Source organism: Lepidochelys kempii, chromosome 2 (assembly GCF_965140285.1).
Source record: "Lepidochelys kempii isolate rLepKem1 chromosome 2, rLepKem1.hap1, whole genome shotgun sequence".
NCBI lineage: Eukaryota > Metazoa > Chordata > Testudines > Cheloniidae > Lepidochelys > Lepidochelys kempii.
The window spans coordinates 74,484,294-74,504,176 of NC_136381.1; the positions used below are offsets into that span (position 1 = coordinate 74,484,294).

Below are 19,883 nucleotides of genomic sequence, written 5' to 3' on the forward strand. Positions count from 1 at the left end.
TTGCCCACAATTTTTCCATATTTTACCTGGTGTCACTATTTTATCCAGTAAAAAGAAAAGGAGTACTTGTGGCACCTTAGAGATTAATTTGTTAGTCTCTAAGGTGCCACAAGTACTCCTTTTCTTTTTGCAAATACAGACTAACACGGCTGCTACTCTGAAACCTATTTTATCCAGTGAAATCCCCTGGGGAAGACTCCAGTTTAAGAAGCAAGATACATGTCCTAGTTCAGTACTTAACATGAACTTTTCACTGTAGGACCACCACCTCCCTGAGCAACGGTAGCTAGGACTATGGAAGCATTCTTCCCTCAACCTAGCTGCTTCTACATGGGGAGTTAGGTCGGCCTAGCTATGGCACTCAGGGGTAGTTCACATCCGTAGCTATGTCAATCTAAATTTTAAATGTAGTCTAAGACTTACTGGCCGTTGGGTCCCGACCCAAGTGAAGTTAAATTTAAAAGAAAATCTGTACTGCACTTTGAGCATGCAAGTGTAATGCCGGGTAAGTTGGGTTTAGAGACGTTTATCTTGTTTATTTGTTCTTTTTTTAAACGTGTTGGGAATCTATGTTCATTATTTAAATTACCAAAACCAACCCCATTAAATATGGGTCATCTAAGTTTACTAGTTTCTAGTTCATTTGAATTTAAGAGCAATAAACAGTTACAGCAATATAGCATTTCCTAAACATATTTTATTCTCATAGTCAGGGTCCCATGTAATCAGTGATTTCACAGCCACAGACTTCACTGCAGAATTCACCCGCTGACAAAGAATTGTGGTTCCAGAATCTCAGCTCCCACTCGCTAGCTCTCATGGTTGTGAAGATTACACTCAGTTCAAGTTAGAATTTTTGTAACAATTCTGAGGAGTGTTAGCCATCCAATTCAGCTCAATGTAGTGTTGACTTAGAAAACTAATGAGTACTCTTTAACTGTCACCATTGTTAACTATTTCACAATTGATCATTAGGTCATTAATTATTTGTATTGTAGCATTGCCCAATCATTATTGGGTACTCACTGTACAAAGTACTGTACATACATATAGAAAAACAGCTTATGGAAGTTTTTCAAAGTAGTTGCCTTGCAAGTCCCCTCTCAGCCCTAGAGATAGTTGCTGAGGATATGTCTGGATGACAGAGGCTATACTGGCATAGCTCAGCTGGCATATCCCCATAGTATTGATGAAGCCTACTGTAACAGAGGGTGTCTTTCTATCAGTCTAGGAACACCACATCCCTGACTGAAGTTAGCTGTGTTGATGGAAACCCTTTTTTTCCTCATCATGTGTTTTTCACATCCCTGACCAACAACTACATTGTTGATATAACTTTTCAGTGTAGATCAGGCCTGACCTAGTGGAGTGAGTTACAAAATCTTCAGATGGTATAAACTTAAGCTAGGTCTACGCTTAAAGTTTCGATCAACCTAGCTATCTTGGTGACAGGTTTCAGAGTGGTAGCCGTGTTAGTCTGTATCAGCAAAAAAAACAGAGGAGTAGTTGTGGCACCTTCGAAACTAACAAACCCCAAAAAAAATTTTTAGTCTCTAAGGTGCCACAAGTACGCCTCATTTTTTTTTGCTACCTATCTTGCTCAGGGATGTGAAAAATTTATATCGGAGTCCCACAGTTATGCCAAGTTAACCCCCCAAGTGCAGACGAGGCTAGATCAATAGAAGAATGCTTCTGTCGACCAAGCTACTGCTTCTCAGGGAGATGGATTACCGACAGTGGGAGAAAAAGCCTTCAATCACAGTAGGAAGCGAATACGCTATGGCATTACAGTGGCATAGCTGAAGCACTATAGCTGTCTGCTGTAGCGCCTGTAGTGTAGACATGACCCCAGCTTTAGAGCCCTGCACTACACAAGTTTTGATACAATTCACTATCACAGATTTAGAAGCCTTATTCCCTCTGTGTCTCAAAATGATGCATTAGAATCAGTGCAGTACATTTTTTCATTGGTTTAGTGTTGTCAAATTTGGACCACCCTTCTAACACCTGAGGCATGCCACAATTTTTCTTTGTGATAGGATGAGTTGGCACAGAAGGAGACAAGAGTAATCCTTCATCCTTATGTTACTTGTGTAATTGCAACTGGGTACAAATTCTGGAGACATGCATACATCAACTTTGCCATTTTGGAGAGTGCAGTGTTTCTCCATCAACACTTCAGCCAACTTAGATATCATTTGGATGACCAGGAAAATATCTAAGATACATATTTTCACTGACAAGAAGAACAACTATTTCAATGGCTCAAATAATCATTTCTAATACACAGTGATCAATGGTGAGCTGTATCTGCCAGTACAGAAATCGTGGGGAAGAGGGTACATATTTGAAAGGGATAGAAAATAAGACAGAAAGTATCATATTTCTTCTATATAAATCCATGGTATGCCCACATCTTGAATACTGGAATTGGAAAAGGTACCAAAAAGGGCAACAAAAATTATTAGGAGTATGGAACAGCTTCCATATGAGGAGAGATCAATAAGACTGGGACTTTTCAGCCTAAAAAAGAGACAACTAAGAGGGATATGATAGAGGTCTGTAAAATCATGACTGGCGTGAAGAAAATAAATAAGGAAATATTATTTGTTCTTGTGTTATTTGAAGGAATTAGGAGTCACCAAATGAAATTAATAGGCAGCAGGTCTAAAACAAACAAAAGGAAGCATTTCTTCATACAACACACAGTCAACCTGTGGAACTCTTTGCCAGGGCATGTTGTGAAAGTCAAGACTATAACAGGGTTCAAAAAAGAACTGGATAAGTTCATGGAGGATAGGTCCATCAATGGCTATTAGCCAGGATGGGCTGGGATGCAAAACCGTGAGCTGAAGTGTCCCTAGTTTGCCAGAAGCTGGGAATGGGCAACGGGGGATAGATTACCTGATGATTACTGTTCTGTTCACCCCTCTGAAGCACCTGGCATTGGCCACTGTCAGAAGACAGCATACTGGGCTAGATGGACCATTAGTCAGACCCAGTATGGCTGTTCTTATGACCTGTTTGAGGTAGGGCATTAATATGGATACAAGTGGTAGTGTGGCTTGGAAAGTTGCACTGATGCAGGTTTTCCTCTCTCATCCTTCTGTTTCTATTCAAATTCTTTGATCTGTTGTATCAATGCTGAGAGGTCTTTTTTGACTGTTTAAGGCAGTAAAAAAGATACATCTGAAGTCTCTCCTAGAATCACTTGTGAATTTATGGATTTGGAGTTCTTTCCTGGAATCTGATAGAAGAAGCAGTTGCTCCTTCTGCGCTCTGCTAAAGCATTTTCAATTGCCTCACATCAGAGTTAGCTTCAGCAAAACTTGCAGGGAGCAAATACTTAATTTGCATGAGTTGCCACACAACAGTAGGAGCCAAAGATGCCTGTTAGCAACAGTAGGAGAAGAAAAAGTGACTTTCCAGAAAATTTTACACTATCTACAGCTGTAACCCACCACAGAGGCTGCTGCTAGATGCATCTTCTTAATCGCTGTCTTTACCTCTTTTATCTTAAATTGGGCAAGATGTGCCTAAACACTATGCCACTGTAACTCCTGCAAACGAGTAAACAAATATATGTTTGCAATACTGAAGAGTCAAGGTTCCTATGAAGCGAGATTTCAGTTTTCCAATTTCCCAGATCCCTTGAGCAAAAAAAATGTCTCTGGAAAAAGGCACAATAGTATTCTTTCCAGGGATGAAACTGCATTTGTAAAATTTACAAACCTGCTATTTGTCTTTCTGCATATGGTAAGATTTGGTGGAGAGTTTGTGTTCCTGTTCTTCTAAGCAGGACAACCACCTCCACTGAATTTATCAGCGGAATTTAACGGCCCTGTTTGAAACAAGAAGGAAGAAACTTTTGGGAGGTCTAGGTTTAGGGACTGGTTTGTTTAGGGCCTCCTCAGTTTCCAGGGTATTAATTACCTTTTTAACCACGTACTTCAAAAATTCAAGTTGAAAAATTTACCAGGAATTTCTTAATCCATTCCCGCCCAACCACCCCCGCCCAAAAAAAAAAAAAAAAAAAAGCAGAGAGCGCTCTCCTTCTAAACCAATGGTTCTCAACCTTTTTCCCTTTGCAGACCCTAAACATTTCTGAACAGAGCTGCAGGCCCCTTTGGAAATCTTAGGCATAGTGTGTGGACCTCCAGGGTCTGCAGACCACAGGTTGAAAACTACTGCTCTAAACTGGCATGGAGCTGGCATGGAGGCCTACATATGGATTTCTTCGACCTCTGAGAGCCTAAATATGACACACATGTCTCTTGCCCCTAACCTGAGGAGGGGAGGTAAACAGAGGAGAGGACTACAGTTCAGGGACAGATGACCCACCTCTCCTATGACACATGGAGAATCTTACCAAAACTATGGAAACTCGATCCAAATAAGTGTCCTTGTTCACAATGATAAGTTATTTTCTTGGTTTTATTCCTGGTTTGAATTTTAACTGTAGCTGATTTGTTCATACAACTGCTGGCAAAACAAAAATGGCAGAAGGCTAAGGAAGAGAAGTCCGCATAGAAGCGGAGACCAGAGCAGCAGCCAGACAAAGCAAAGTATCCCCATGGATTCCCTGCCTTTGCTCTTACAGACTAGATACTGAGGCACGATCTCTGGCTCAGAGACTTCTCTGCCAATTTGTCTCCCAAAAGCTTGCACATAACACCAGACTATGATTCCAGGGCCAAAAAGGAAAGGGCACCAAACTGACTCCTCTTTGGTAAGGCACAGATATGTCCTGTTAGACAATTCTAAACAGGCAATAGCTAGTAATTTAAAGTTACAATTGGGAATTTTTTGTTTTAGGTAAAAAGTCTTTTTGCTCAAAAAGCTGTCTGCTCCCTCCATTAATATACATCACCTGACATGAACAACAAGGCAGGGGGCATCAGCCTCATTTTCAGTTTACAGACAGCCTTCAATCTTTGACAAGTGCATGGATCATGCATTAGTGAGGGCTGCCAGCCAAACCATCAGCAAACAAAGCAGTTTTTACAAATGATGCATCCAGGCAGTAGCTCTGATGCATTTCAGTTATGTCCTCTTTGTCCAGGAATAAATTATCTAGTGAAATTTTACTTAGTATTTATAATTCCAGTATTTTATCAGATCAGGATGTCAGAGAAATTAGACTTTAGCTGTGAAGATTTCATACTACTTGTATCCATATGTGAGGAAAACAGATCAAATTAGATAGTATGAACAAGCTTTTTCCCTTGGCATTTTATTTTATATTCAGGGCCTCTGCTGGCCTTGTACGATAGAAATTGGTTGTGTTTTACTGTGTGGAATACCAGGACATTCTGTATTTTCTGGTCCTTTGAAAAGGAATACGTGCATTCTAGCAGATCAAATCTTAAGTACCCCACTGTTCTATAGTACAATTACATATCAAATAATTAAATAAAACTTTCTTAACCTGCTCAAAACAATCCAAGCTAAGAATGTTAATAAAGTATAAAAGGAATTGTACTGATACAGGAAAGATTCATGATAGCTGGAAAAAAATATTACAAAGTGACAGATCTGGAAACAGAAGAGTTAACATTGTACGAAGTCTGCATTTCCTGAACTGACCAGCAGGCCTCAGAATAACTGGTCAGTTTTGCTGACGAAAATAAAATCTTACTTGAAAAAGCTAGAAACCCATAAAACCTTCACATCAGACATTTATTTTCAGCCACAAAAAACTGAGTTTTATAGCAACTGTTCATCACATTTTATCTACACTTTGTCTTTAAGTTTCCTTGTTTACCAGTTTTATGAACAAACAATTATTGGTATAATCCATGCAACGAACTCTATAAAACCTCGTATTTTCTTCCTTCTATCCTTCATAATGGAACTCTAAGAGTGAAAGAACTTACACAGATACCCAATTTCATCCTAAGGTATGGGTGTGAACGAACAGACTGCAGAAATAAGATTCATAAAGGGTGGTGGCTGCTACACATTCCCTTTGGCCTTGTCTGATGTAAAAAACATGCAAATTTTTTTAGTGTAGATAAGGTCTCCAATTCAAGATCTGTGTGTGGTGGAAAGCATGGGAACAACACTTTACTACCTGAACACCAGCATAATCCATCTCTCATTAGTTATGGTCACACTGCTTCCTTAATAACAAAACAACCCCTTGGAAGCTAGTTACTATGCAGTGCAGTAACATACAATCAAGAATCATAGAAATATAGGGCTGGATGAGACCTTGAGAAGTTAACAACTCCAGCCCCCTGTGCTGAGGCAGCACCAAGTAAAACTAGACTATCCCTGATGGGGGTTTCTCTAACCTGGGATTCCATCATGTCCCTTGGAAACCTATTCCAGAGCTTAACTGCCCTTACAGTTAGAAAGCGTTTCCTAATATCTAAACTAATGCTCCCTTGCTGCAAATTAAGCCATTACTTCTTGTCCTACCTTCAGTGGACATAGAAAACAATTGATCTCCCACCTCAGTCTTCTTTTTCCTCAAGACTAAACATGCCCAGTCTTTTTTTTAACCTTTCCTCACAGATCAGGTTTTCTAAATCCTTTATTGTTTTTGTTGCTCTCCTCTGAATTCTTTGCAGTTTGTCCACATCTTTCCTCAAGTGTGGCACCCAAAATTGGACACAGTACTCCAACTGAGGCCTTACTAGTACCAAGTAGAGCAGAATAATTACTTCCCGTGTCTTACGTACAAACGCTCCTGTTAATACAGAATTATATTAACCTTTTTCTCAACTGCATCACACTGATGACTCATGTTCAACTTGTGATCCACTATAACCCCAGATCCTTTTCAGTGGTCCTACCAGCGAGTCAGTTATTCCCCATTTTGTAGTTGTACATTTGATTTTTCCTTCCTAGCTTAAGTACTTCGCACTTATCTTTATTGAATTTCATGTTGTTGAATTCAGACCAGTTCTCCAATTTGTCAAGGTCATTTTGAATATTAATCCTGTCCTCCAAAGTGCTTGCAACCCTTCCTGCATGTTGTCATCTTCAAATTTTATAAGCATGCTCTCCACTCCAAGTCATTATTGAAAATATTGAATAGTATCGGACCCAGGATTGACTCAGGCGGGTTCCCACTAGATATGCCCTCCCAGTTTGACAGTGAACTACTGATAACTAGTCTTTAAGTCTGGTCTTTCAACCAGTTGTGCACCCACCTTATAGTAAATTAATCTAGACCACATTTCCCTAGTTTGCTTATAAGAATGTCATGTGGGATTGTGTCAAAAGCCTTTCTAAAATCAAGATATATCACATCTACTGCTTCTCCCCATCCGTTACGCCAGTAACCCTGTCAAAAGAGGAGAAATGAGATGGGTTTGGCATGATTTGTTCTTGACAAATCCATCCTGACTATTCCTTATAACACTATTATCCTCTAGGGCTTAGAGGATTGTTTAATAATTAGAGCTATAGATTAATCACAGTTAACTCACGTGATTAACTCAAAAAAATTAATTGCGATTAATCGCAGTTTTAATCACTGTTAAATTCAAATTAAATATTTTTGATTTATATTCTGTGTTGTAATTGAAAGCAAAGTGTATATTATTTCTGATTACAAATATTTGCACTGTAAAAATGATAAATAGTATTTTTCAATTCCCCTCAGACAAGTACTGTAGTACAATCTGTCGTGAAAGTGCAACTTACAAATGTAGATTTTTTTTGTTATGTAATTGCACGCAAAAACAAAACAATGTAAAACTTCAGAGCCTACAAGTCCACTCAGTCCTACTTCTTGTTCAGCCAATTGCTAAGACAAACAAGTTTGTTTGCATTTACTGGAGATAGTGCTGCCCTCGTCTTATTTACAATGTCACCTGAAAGTGAGAACAAGTATTTGCATGGCACTTTTGTAGCCAGCATTGTAAGGTTTTTACGTGCCAGATGTGCTAAACATTCGTATGCTACTTCATGCTTCAGCCACCATTCCAGAAGACATGCTTCCATGCTGATGTCACTTGTTAAAAAAAAAAAGTGTTAATTAAATTTGTGACTGAACTCCTTGGGAGAGAACTGTATGTCCCCTGCTCTGTTTTACCCACATTCTGCCATATATTTCATGTAACAGCAGTCTCGGATCATGACCCAGCACACGTTGTTCAATTTAAGAACACTTTTACTTCAGATTTCACAAAATGCAAAGAAGATACTAATGTAAGATTTCTAAAGATAGCTACAGCACTCAACCCAAGGTTTAAGAATCTGAAGTGCCTTCCAAAATCTGGGAGGAATGAGGTGTGGAGCATGCTTTCCGAAGTCTTAAGAGAGCAACACTCTGATGTGGAAACTACAGAACCTGAACCACCAAAAAATAAAATCAACTTTCTGCTGGTGACCTCTGACTGAGATGATGAAAATCAACATGCGTCGGTCTGCACTGCTTTGGATTGTTATTGAGCAGAACCTGTCATCAGCATAGATGCATGTCCTCTGGAATGGTGGTAGAGGTATGAAGGGGCATATGAATGTTTAGCATATCTGGCACATAAATACTTTGCAACGCCGGCTACAACAGTGCCATGTGAACACCTGTTCTCGCTGTCAGGTGACATTGTAAATAAGAAGTGGGCAGCATTATCTCCTGTAAATGTAAACAAACTTGTTTGTCTTAGTGATTGGCTGAACAAGAAGTAGGACTGAGTAGATTTGTAGGCTCTAAAATTTTACATTGTTTTATTTTTGAATGCAATTTTTTTGTACATAATTCTACATTTGTAAGTTCAACTTTCGTGATAAAGAGATTGCACTACAGTACTTCTATTAGGTGAATTGAAAAATACTATTTATTTTGGTTTTTACAATGCAAATACTTGTAATCAAAAATAAATATAAAGTGAGCACTGTGCACTTTGTATTCTGTGTTGAAAATGTAGAAAACATCCAAAAATATTTAAACGGTATTCTAATATTGTTTAACAGTGCGATTAATCATGCAATTAATTTTTTTAATCGCACAATTAATCGCAATTAATTTTTTTAATCACTTGACAGCCCTATTAATAATTTGTTCCAGTAACTTTCCAGGTATTAAAGTTAGGCTGACTGGTTTATAATTCCTGGTGTCCTCTTTGTTCCCCTTTATAAAGATAGGTGATATGTTTGTCCTTCGCCAGTCCTCAGGGTCTCACTTGTCCTCCATGAGTTCTGAAAAATAACTGCTAATGGTTCCAAGATTGCTTCAGCTAGTTCCTTAAGTACCGTATGATAAGTTTCATCAGGCCTTGCCAACTTGAACATATTTAACTTATCTTAGTATTCTCTAACCTGTTCTTTCCCTATTTTGGGAAAATTGAATGGATTTATTTTTGTTTACTTCTACTAAGGGATAGGATTGCACAAAGTGACATACAAGATTGATGTATATAATGAGAGGATGCTTAGGAGCTACAGTTCTGACAGCTGAGAACTAAAGAGGACAATGATGTACTACCAGCACAGCACCAGAATGGGCCACCAACTACAGTTTTGTTCTTTCGAGAATTCTGAAACCTGACGGGGTCCATCAATCCCTGATGGCTAGTCACACCATGTGGTTATGCTACAGAATGCAAAAAAGCCGGAGCCCTGCCATCTGGACCTGCAGTGTCAATTTCCAATATTCGTGTGTGTGCTGGTGGTTCATTTAATACAGAGAGCCTGATAATGGAGGCTCGGATAAACGGGGTTCTACTGTACTTCTGTTCTGACTTCAACCCTAAAGCTCACTTACCCCTGCAGTCTGGCCTAAAAAAGCTGGCAAGGGGGATAGAATTAGTGTCTGTAAGGCATTTTAAATCACTATTGAAAAAGCTAAACTATACTGAAACTTAGAGAGCTGGAGTTCAAAATCCAGTGCTTTCCTCACTGATTTCAAAACAGAAAATGCTTTTTCTCGCTCTTTTTTTTTTTTTTTTTTTACAGTTTGCCTGTTAGCAGATGAGAGAGCGTCTTAGTAAATTTTCCTTCTTTAAAATTTTAACTATAAAAAGAAATTAATCTTATAATAGATTCTACTGTTTTTGATAAATGTTGGTTAATTCTGATTTTTTCATTTGAAGCTTTTCCTTGAAAAAGAATTGTAATCTACCTCAGCAATTTCCTTTTCTTTGCAGAATCTTCTGGAGTCCTTGAAGTCTTCTCTGATTGTTTCTTAGGTGTCTGCAGAAGGGCCTGTGCAGATTTTAGCCAGTCACTTGCAGATCTGCCTGTAGCCTGTGCCAGATCTGCTTCAGAACTTGATTGTAGCTTTTTGCTAAATCCAAAATTAGGAGACTCTGTGTCCACCTGGCCTTCTTCCAGGTTTTCACTCTCAGATGAATATTCAGAAATTTCTGTTGAAACTGTCTGGACATATGAAAATAAGAACAAACATAGAGCATCAAGTCTGAACATACACTGACAGAAGAGTACATCCGATTTATTTTTTGGATGTAGGTTTGTCAAGTTGGGGAAAACAGTTGACTCCAACAATCTAAAGATCTCTTTACTGACTATCCAGCTTTATTGAAATACTAGGTTAAGTCAGCTTTGTTCTAAAGGGACTTAAAGCTGCCCCTTAGGACTCCTAATTTCCGGCTCAGAGAATGGACATGATTCCTTTAAGTAATGTTTTTATACACTGCTATACAAAATCTCATGGCAGAGGATGTTGTAGAACATTAAGGCCTGTAACTTCTACCAAAGCTGACTCATGAGCCTTGTCTACATTGAGGTTTTCTTCAAATTCTCCCATCACTGCTCAGGGACGGTAAGTTGTACGGGCCCGTGGTATCCGGGCTCCAGCAAATTCAGGGCCTGGAGAGCCCAGCTCCACCAATGTTTGTGGCTGGGTCTCTCCTCCAGCCCTGCCTGCCATTCCTGTGCGCCTCCCCTGGAACGTCCCATGGGGCCTGCCTGCCACCTCCCCAGAGCATCCCTGCCTGCCCTGGGCAGCGGGTGGCTGCCCCCTGCAGCTCCGCATTGCACTCCCTCGCCGGCTGCTGCCACAGCTGGCTACAAGGGAGTGGCGATGGGGGCAGGCTGAGACGGCTGCTGCGCCTGCAGAGGGAGGAAGGAGGGAGGGAGGAGGAGGTATATGACAGCCCCCCTTCCCCCAGCAGGGGACTCCGAGGGCTTATCCTAGCTGGACCACCTGAGCATCAGCAGCTGGGGTGGCTTGGGTGAGTGTGGTGCTGAGGAGTGGCCCCCTTTTCCCTCCCCCCCGGAGCTCGCTGCTGCTGGCGGGGAGAGCACTGGGGAGAGTCCTCCTCTCTGGCCCCCTGTCCCAGCCTGCCTGCTGCACCCCAAACTCCTCATCCCTGGCACATCCACATGCCCCTGACCCCCACCCTCTGTCCCAGCCCAGAGCCTGCACCCAGCACCCAAACCCCCTTCCAGAGCCCACACCCCCTCCTACACCCAGCACCCCAAACTCCCTCCCACACCTCCTCCTGCACCCCAACCCCCTGTCCCAGCCCAGAGCCCACACCCCTCCCGCACCCAAACTCTCTCCCAGAAACTGCAGCCCAAACCCCCTCCTGCAGCCCAACCCCTGTCCCAACCCAGGACCCACACCCAGGACCCAAACCCTGCACCCCCTCCTGCATCCCAACCCCCTGCCCCAGCCCAGAGCCTGCACCCCTCCCACATCTAAACTCCCTCCCAGAGCCTTAGGCAGGTGTGGGGGGCAGGACAGGACTTGGACCTGTTCTGAGCACCACCAAAAATTATACAAACCTGTCGCCCCGTCACTGCTCTAAGACAGGTGATATGACACCACAGTGAAATTGCTGGGGGCTGGTCTACACTAGTAGTCCCTCTATTGCCAGTGGAACTATAATAGTGCTGTTGCAGCACTGGGACAGTTTGACAAAAGAAGGCCTCAGTGTAGACAAGATACATGACTCAGAATTATCGTCACAATTATCAGTCTATTTGGCTCTTTTAAAGTATTATCCTCACTTTACAGAAGGGGAACTGAAAAAAGAGAGAGAGTAAGTGACTTGCTCAAGGTCAAATTTTCATCAGTTAACAGTGCCCTTGACCACAGACTATCTTTTCCCCATGGAGTCAGCAAGGCAGACAAAATCTCCAATGAAGACTTTAAATCATTGGTGCCATCATGATAACTGAGGTTAGTGCCTCCTCTCAAGAAGCTAGCAGTGTCATCTGTCAATAATTAACCTAATTATTAGCAACAGAACATTGTGTTTAACTGTGTATTTTTTAAAAAGTTCTCTAAATTTTTCTCCAGCGCAAGATTAGTGTAAATTATGAGATGCATGGTTAATTTTCAAAGAACATACATGTGCTTTCAAAAAGAAGAGTTGGAAGGACTTTTAAAAATTACTCAGAAGGAAAAGAATGGCAAAAAAATGTATTTAAGCCCCCCGTCCGCCAAAAAGCAGGCTAATATTAAACACAACGATTAACAACATTGTATTTTAGCAAACAGTGGGGTGGGGGGGTTGTTTGGGTTTTTTTTAGGACAATGCTTTCCTCCTGGAAATGCAACCAGAAATAAAAAGGTTTCACACAGTAATAAATTAGTACACCAGCTCTTTATTTTTAGATAGCCCTTGGATACATTCTTTTGCTTTTGGAGAGATTTGAGTTTACTGGGATAAATGGCTGTAATACCCATCACATCAAAAACAAAAAAAGGGATGCAAACATGAAGTAGTTTGTGCACATAGATCCCAAATGAGGAAAGCAATTAAACATGCTCTTAACTCTAAGGATGTGCTTAAGACCCATTGAATTTAATGGGAGTTAAACACATGCTTAAGTGTTTTCCCCCCTAAATCAAGGCAATATTTTTGTTGGAATTTACTACTATACACATATTAAAATTATTAATTTCCCAAGAAATCCCATCTTGTGATTTTTTTTTAGAATAAGCGAGGAGAGTACTAACATGTACTGTCACTGAAAGCCGGAAAAGGTCTAGTCTCTTAACCTCCTTATTTTTGGGGGTGGAACTAGAATGCCCTTGCCTGTCTTTCTCGTTGGCCACCGAAACAAAAAACTAATGACACTGGGGGCAGGGGCATGTATAAGGATTGGAACCCCTTGGCAGGGAAGAAAAACTTTTTCTCACTCCTCTTGGAAGTGGGCAGGCTTGAGAATGGGGTTTGCCAGAGGGCTTTGATAATCTTTAGGACCCCTTCATGCACTGGGAGCGCGTGCAGGGATGGATGCAGAAAGCACATTAAACAAAGCGTCTGATTGCTCCACCATCTCTTCCACTCTAGACCTAAGTTAGTGGCCACGCTTTGGAGTGGGGCTTGGTGCTTCTTAAAGTCGTCTGATGGGCTAGCATGAATGGGCTCCGCCACAGCCTCATCTGGAGAGGATGAGGATGACTGAACCCCTGGGGGAGGACCCGGAGCATCATCCCCCGGCAGGAGGGGATCTCAGAGTGGGCACCTGTCCCTCCACCTCAGCATCTGCTTGCACTTCACGCACCCAGTCCGGTGCCGTTTGGTGATTGTCCAACACAGTGACCAACACTTGGTGAGATGGGGGCATTAGCATAACCAGCATGCCCCAGGCATTCCAGTAAGGCCATTGTGCTGGCCACTGGCCCTGCTGCCAGGACGGCACTGCTGCGGTAAATTCTTGGGTATAGGCTTTTGTGTGTGCAGTACCATAGGAGACACCACCTTTCTTCTGACAGCATATCCATAGAGAGAGCAGACAGTGTCTGTGAGATTAAATAGTAATGCGTGGGCTGAGTTAACCATGACGACAAAAAGGAGTAATAAGATAGATAAATCACTAGCTCTCAATTTTTTGGAGCTGCAAGCCCAAACTGATGGCGGAGATTAATTGAAACTTCCTATCTGGAGCAATAATGCAATGTATTTATAATATTAATAGCTTATATTTTTGCAATGCCTTTCATCCCAAAGGACACCAAATTACTTTGTAAAGTACAGATCAAATTGTGGCTGCTTGTTTGGGTGCACGAGGGAAAGAAAAAGTGCAGGAAGCTTCCTGGCAATCCCTCTGTGCACATGCACTCGCACAGTCGGATGTGCTCCATATCATAGAATCACAGAATATCAGGGTTGGAAGGGACCTCAGGAGGTCATCTAGTCCAACCCCCTGCTTAAAGCAGGACCAATCCCCAATTTTTGCCCCAGATCCCTAAATGGCCCCCTCAAGGATTGAACTCACAACCCTGGGTTTAGCAGGCCAATGCTCAAACCACTGAGCTATCCCTCCCCCCAAAGCCTACAGCACCCAGTATTCCCAGGAGGTCTCCCATCCAAGTACTAACCAGGCCCGACCCTGCTTAGCTTCCGAGATCAGACGAGATCGGGCGTGTTCAGGGTGGTATGCAAAATGGGAAGTGACTGGGCCTGCTCAATGCTCCACATCCCCTTCTGTACGCATTATTACTCTGAGGCTGACACCACAGAGAGTGCAACTGCACCCTTTAAAAAAAACTGGTAACAGTTGCCTCTCCTGAGTACGCTGACCAACCACCACTCCCAACCTCAACAAAAGCCACAACATAGCCGCTTACATCGACAATGAAATGCAACCGTCCTCTGGGGTGGAATGCAGTAGCTGTTTAACCGTGCACAGAAACATTACATAATCATTTAGGATAAATAGTGAGAAAGAAGGCTACATCCACTTGTATCTGCAGAAAAAATTGTATACGACAAGTGGTAGTTTCTCAAATTAGAATTTAACCAGAGCCAAATACCCGATCTCTTCTAAACAGTGCTATGAGATCTTTAACAAGTGGTTAGCACCTCATTTTTAATGACTCATCAGAAAGACGTTAATCCCGGCAGCACAGCTCCTCTCATGATGTCAGGGCATGGGTTCATTACTGTCTCTAAGGGAAGAGGATCAGCTTCTAAATTAACAGCACCACTTCCTGGAACAACACACTGGTTTTTCTTTGGAGGTCCCCCGTTGAAATATTGACCAGTTCTGACACTTCTAAGGTTGAAAGTCCTGTCAGGATCACAATACCAGAAGCTGTGTTTGCATTAGCTACTTTATTAGCTGCAGGTTACCCCAAGTATACATGTGATCAAATTCAAAGCATTAGTACTAACATGTATTGTCACTGAAAGCCTATTGGACAGTTTTTGAAAAATTTCCATCGGGTGAAGGAATTGGAAGGGATTTGGTCTAAGCCTGCAGATGTTCACAGACAACATGCCTTAAGAACATAAGAACGGCCATACTGGGTAGACGAAAGGTCCCTCTGGCCCAGTATCATGTCTTCCGACAGTAGCTAATGCCAGGTGCATCAGAGGGAATGAACAAAACAGGTAATCATCAAGTGATCTGTCCCCTGTTGCCCATTCCCAGCTTCTGTGGAATCCTACTGTAACCTCTCACCTATTTACAAGCTATCTATGTGAATACTAAAATGAAAAGAGAAAAAAAGAGAAAAATTAAAAAATAGGATGCTCCCTAAAATGACTGGAGATCAAAGCACAATACTCAAAAGACACCAAAATGGTATACTCCTGTTCTGATTTCTGCACAACCTTTGATGTTTGTTCTAGAGGTACCTCCTGTCAGGCAATTTTACATAGTGTCATTTGTTTCAGGAAACTGTTCACCTTCTTCAGGTGGACAATAACTGTAGTAACAGTAACTGTCTGTTAGAGGAAACAGTAACCCCAATAAGCAAGAGGAGGGACAAATGAGATCTTGCTTAGAATATTGTTCAAGAGTAGTGGGAAAGAGTTCAACCTGAATGAGGAAATTTTGTGGCTTCTATTACAAGCAACTAACACCCATTGCCTCAAAAAAGAGTAACAGAAATGAAAAACAAATGATCTCCATTGTTACAGAGTGGCTCTGATTCCTTGTTCAGATGATACTACCTTGGTTCAGAAAAAGCACGGCTAGCACTGACTTCTCAAAGAAAAAAATGCACGTCATCATACACACAATCCTACCTCCTTCCAATACGCAATACTCATTTGCCAACATACTGCATGCAGCACCACTTGTTTCAGAAAACACAAATGAAAGAAGAGGCTGAAACATGGTTTTGCTCCTCCAAAAATTCATTTTTCTGCTGCGATTTTGTAAAACCTCAAGAGAACAGATTTAACTTGTAACAGAACAGATTTTTCCACTGACCTAGTGGGAAAGTTCCATGTTAGTGAAGCTTTAGCTAGGTAAAAAGGAGTGGGGAGCCAGTGGCAGGGAGGAAGAAATAGAAGCTACAGGATTCCTCTAGTCTCCAACTCTAAGCAGAATTAGCACCTTTTGAGGCAAACAGGTTTAGCAGGTTAGTCCAGAAGATGTCTGCAAGCTGTTTCAGCCTGCCTGTCTCAGAACAGGTTAGTCTAAGGCAGAGGTTTCCAAACTTTAACAGCCCGTAAACCCCTTTCACTAAATTGTGAAATCTTGTGAACCCCCTCCTAAAAATTAATATTTCCAGGGATTTAAGTTTAAATTTCCTCCGCACTCCATGAGGCTCCTGCTGCTGGACCCCGCTGACCGCCCTGGCCAACTGAGCTCCACTGAACTCGGGCTGCAGGTCCCGCTGATCGCCGGGGCTCAGGCTGCCAGCCCCAACTGCCCAGCCCCGCTCTCCCTGGGGTTTGGGCAGCCGGCTCCCCGGCTGACAGGGGCAGGGCTTGGGCTGCCGGCCCCAACTGCCTGGCCCCGCTGTCCCTGGGGCTCAGGCTGCCAGCCCCAAGTGAAGTGCCAGGGTTCAGGCTGCCGGCTCCCCCACTCGCAGGGACAGGGCTCGAGCTTCCAGCCCCAACTGCCCAGCCCCAGTCTCCCTGGGGCTCAGGCTGTCTGCCCTGCAACCAGGTCCCACCTGCTGCCTTCAATGTCCTCTGGCTGCCATTAGTGAAATTTTTCTGGAGAACCCCCTGTAACGTTCTGAGAACCCCCAGGGGTTCGCAAACCCCAGTTTGGGAACCACTGGTCTAAGGCATAGATCCTCGTAATAGAAATAGTAGAGGCCACTTGCTCAGTCCAAGTAAACTTTTACACACAAAAAAGTGCCCCCCTTTAATTTTTATTTCCAAAGGCACTTGCCAGCTATAATATTAAAATGAAGTTTTGAATGCACAAACAGATCAAACTAACAAGCACAGTAAGACAAAGTGCTATCTATTGGAGAGAGGAGACCAGGTTAAAAGAAGGAAATGACTGGCTAAGTGACAATTTACAAAGATGCAGTTTTAGGGTTACTTCGAGGCCCTGCCCATATTATAAATATGACTGTGTGAAGAAGACTTGCTTGCAATCTAGGCAGTTGGAACAGCCATGTTGTAACTGAGCCCCTTTACACCATTGTCTTTGTAATGTAGATAGGCCTCAAATTCAGGGATTTTGTGATTTGATTTTTCTATCTTAAATAGTGCTACTGTTCACTCCATCAACTTGTAGCACAAGTGAACAGAACCTGTTTTCTCCATTAACCTGATAACTGTTTAAGTCTCAATGCTGGAACTCCAGATATGGTTTTATTGCCTTGTCTAATCTCTGATTCATCATCACACAAGAATATCTTCAATTTCTTCCAGTTATGTCAGGTTGAGAGACAATGAAGATTATGGACATGTATCTATTTTTCAAAAAATTGTTAAAATTATTTGGATCAACCTGTGCACATAACTAGCCTATGTATTACAGTTACTCTCAACCTCTCTCAATCTTACACTCACTTATATCTTGTCCTTAATTAGATTTGCAAGCTCCGCAGGACAAATACCATGTCTTCCATGTAACTATGTAGCATCCAGTACAATTGAGTCCTGATCTGATTGAGGTCTTGTGGGCACTAGTGTAATATCAATAGGCTCAATAGGTGTAGATGGTTAGCACCACTGAAAATCAGGCCACTTTTATGCAGAAACTTACTTACTTATCTTTAGGCACCTAAATTTGAAAATTTTGGCCAACAACAACACTGAAGTCTCTTCATCCTTGCTGTCACTTATATAAGGACCATTTCTGTATTTCTGACATTAAAGTCGCTAGTTATTACTATCTTTCTATTAGTAACTGTATGAGAGCTATCACCACATCAACCGTTAAACCTATTCGATAGTTTTCAGAGTAGCAGCCGTGTTAGTCTGTATTCGCAAAAAGAAAAGGAGCGCTTAGTCTCTAAGGTGCCACAAGTACTCCTTTTCTATTCAATAGTGTTTTGCTTTAGGTAGTTATGTGTTCAGTTTCATTTATGAAAATGAGTGGAAAAACCCAGTTTTTTGAGATTGGTAATCCTCTGGGTTAAAGCCTGGACATAATACAAGATGACTCAATTGAAAGGCACTACAGAGTCAAATATTATTTATATGTAAATCCTAAGATACCTACTCAGACTAAACTCCTACTGAATCAGAAAAAAAAACCTGTTCTTAAATAAGGAATTAAGTTTGTAACTTGAAGCACCTCTTTGGCCCCTTCTACAGAGTTTCAGAACCATGAGTAAAAACAGTATAAATACAATTCTTGCAAAACTGGTTTCTAACATTTTGGTTGCCTAAATTGAACAGGGAAAAACTATATTAGAACTAGGTTTTAAGACCATATTCTTGTATAGAAAATAGGGCAGAATTGCCAAGATTTTGATTTTGAAATGAGAGAATTTTATTCAGGAATAAATCCTATGTACTAGAAGTAAAATCTTTAGCATGTTTCAAGCTCTTATCTAAAGAAGGGATCAGAACAGCTTGGTATAAGCACAAGTGCCACTTATGCCATAATGCTGAATTCTGAGCAGGTACTCTATTTCAGATTTAGACATGACTCTGTGCCAGCAGCCAAAACTCCAACAAACTAGTCCATTTCCTCCTCTTCCAGCAACTTCAGGTAGTTCAGATCTGCCAAAGAGCAATCACCACCAACCTGTACTTTGAACTAAACTGGATTATCTAAACATCATTTCAGTCCTTAGACCCCTTCATCTGAGCTGGCCACGTAGACAGATTTGTTCACAATCGGTATGAAATTTTTTGTCAGAGGCTTCAGAAGTAATGTTCACTTATCAGCGCAAGTGGGGGGCGGGGAGGAGGTACTACTTCTGATGGTCTGCATTTTTCAAGGGTAAACTGGAGCAGAGCTTATTGATGGACTCAATCTTGCTTCCATTTACATCTCTGCTCTCAGTACAATCTTATGGGAATAAATCCAGGTGCACACACAAACACAGGAAGAAAAGGAGTACTTGTGGCACCTTAGAGACTAACAAATTTATTTGAGCATAAGCTTTCATGAGCTACAACTCACTTCAGCGGATGCATGCACAAACACAGGATTAATGTTCTATTTTCAAAGTTTCAGCAGACTGCTCCACACTAACAGCTCCTGCAGTGCTGGGGAATTTAGGTTACAGCACTTAAGGAACATTATAGTGCACTCATTTTCTCCCACTCCCACTGCATTCCTCCCAAACCTCTTGCTTGACTGCCCTTCCCCTTTGCCCCACTTCTTGCTTCACAACTCACAAGGCTCTGTCCCCTATGCCTAGAACATCTTACCTCCTTCAAACCCCTCCCTAAACTTTTTACTTCTCCCTGCCTTCTCATCTCCCACACAAAATCTCTCCCATGCCTACCTTTTGTAAGATATCATGCCAGGTTTTATTTTTATTGGTGTTGTCTATTTTAGACTATAAACTCTTCATGGTAGGGAATGTGTCTTTTCTACACGTCTGAAGCATCATGTCATTTTTAGGGATTGTTAATAATGATGATAACAATACATGCATACTGAGGGCACTAGCAGCAGAATGGAGAAAGCATTAATTTGTTTTCCCGGTTAGATCAAACAGCATCTCCTAACTATACCCAAGAAAAGTGAGCAAAAAGAAATTTACATTAAATGCACTCTACTAGAATTCTTTGTTTTTGGGAGAAATATGCTAAGTTTATTGATATAATATCACAGAGTGTGCATTAATCTGT

The 19,883-nt window shown here is 41.6% G+C and overlaps 1 protein-coding gene and 1 pseudogene across 5 annotated transcripts in view; both read right to left on the minus strand.

The window, feature by feature from the left end:
* Positions 1-19,883, minus strand: part of SPIDR (scaffold protein involved in DNA repair) — a 335,489-nt gene that overhangs the window by 235,178 nt on the left and 80,428 nt on the right. For all 5 annotated transcript variants that reach the window (XM_073331247.2, XM_073331245.2, XM_073331244.2 and 2 more), the window contains one exon: positions 10,076-10,332. In XM_073331247.2, the coding sequence (XP_073187348.1) occupies positions 10,076-10,332 (257 nt within the window). The remainder of the gene's footprint in view (positions 1-10,075; positions 10,333-19,883) is intronic.
* On the minus strand, positions 14,203-14,322 carry LOC140908020 (5S ribosomal RNA; annotated as a pseudogene).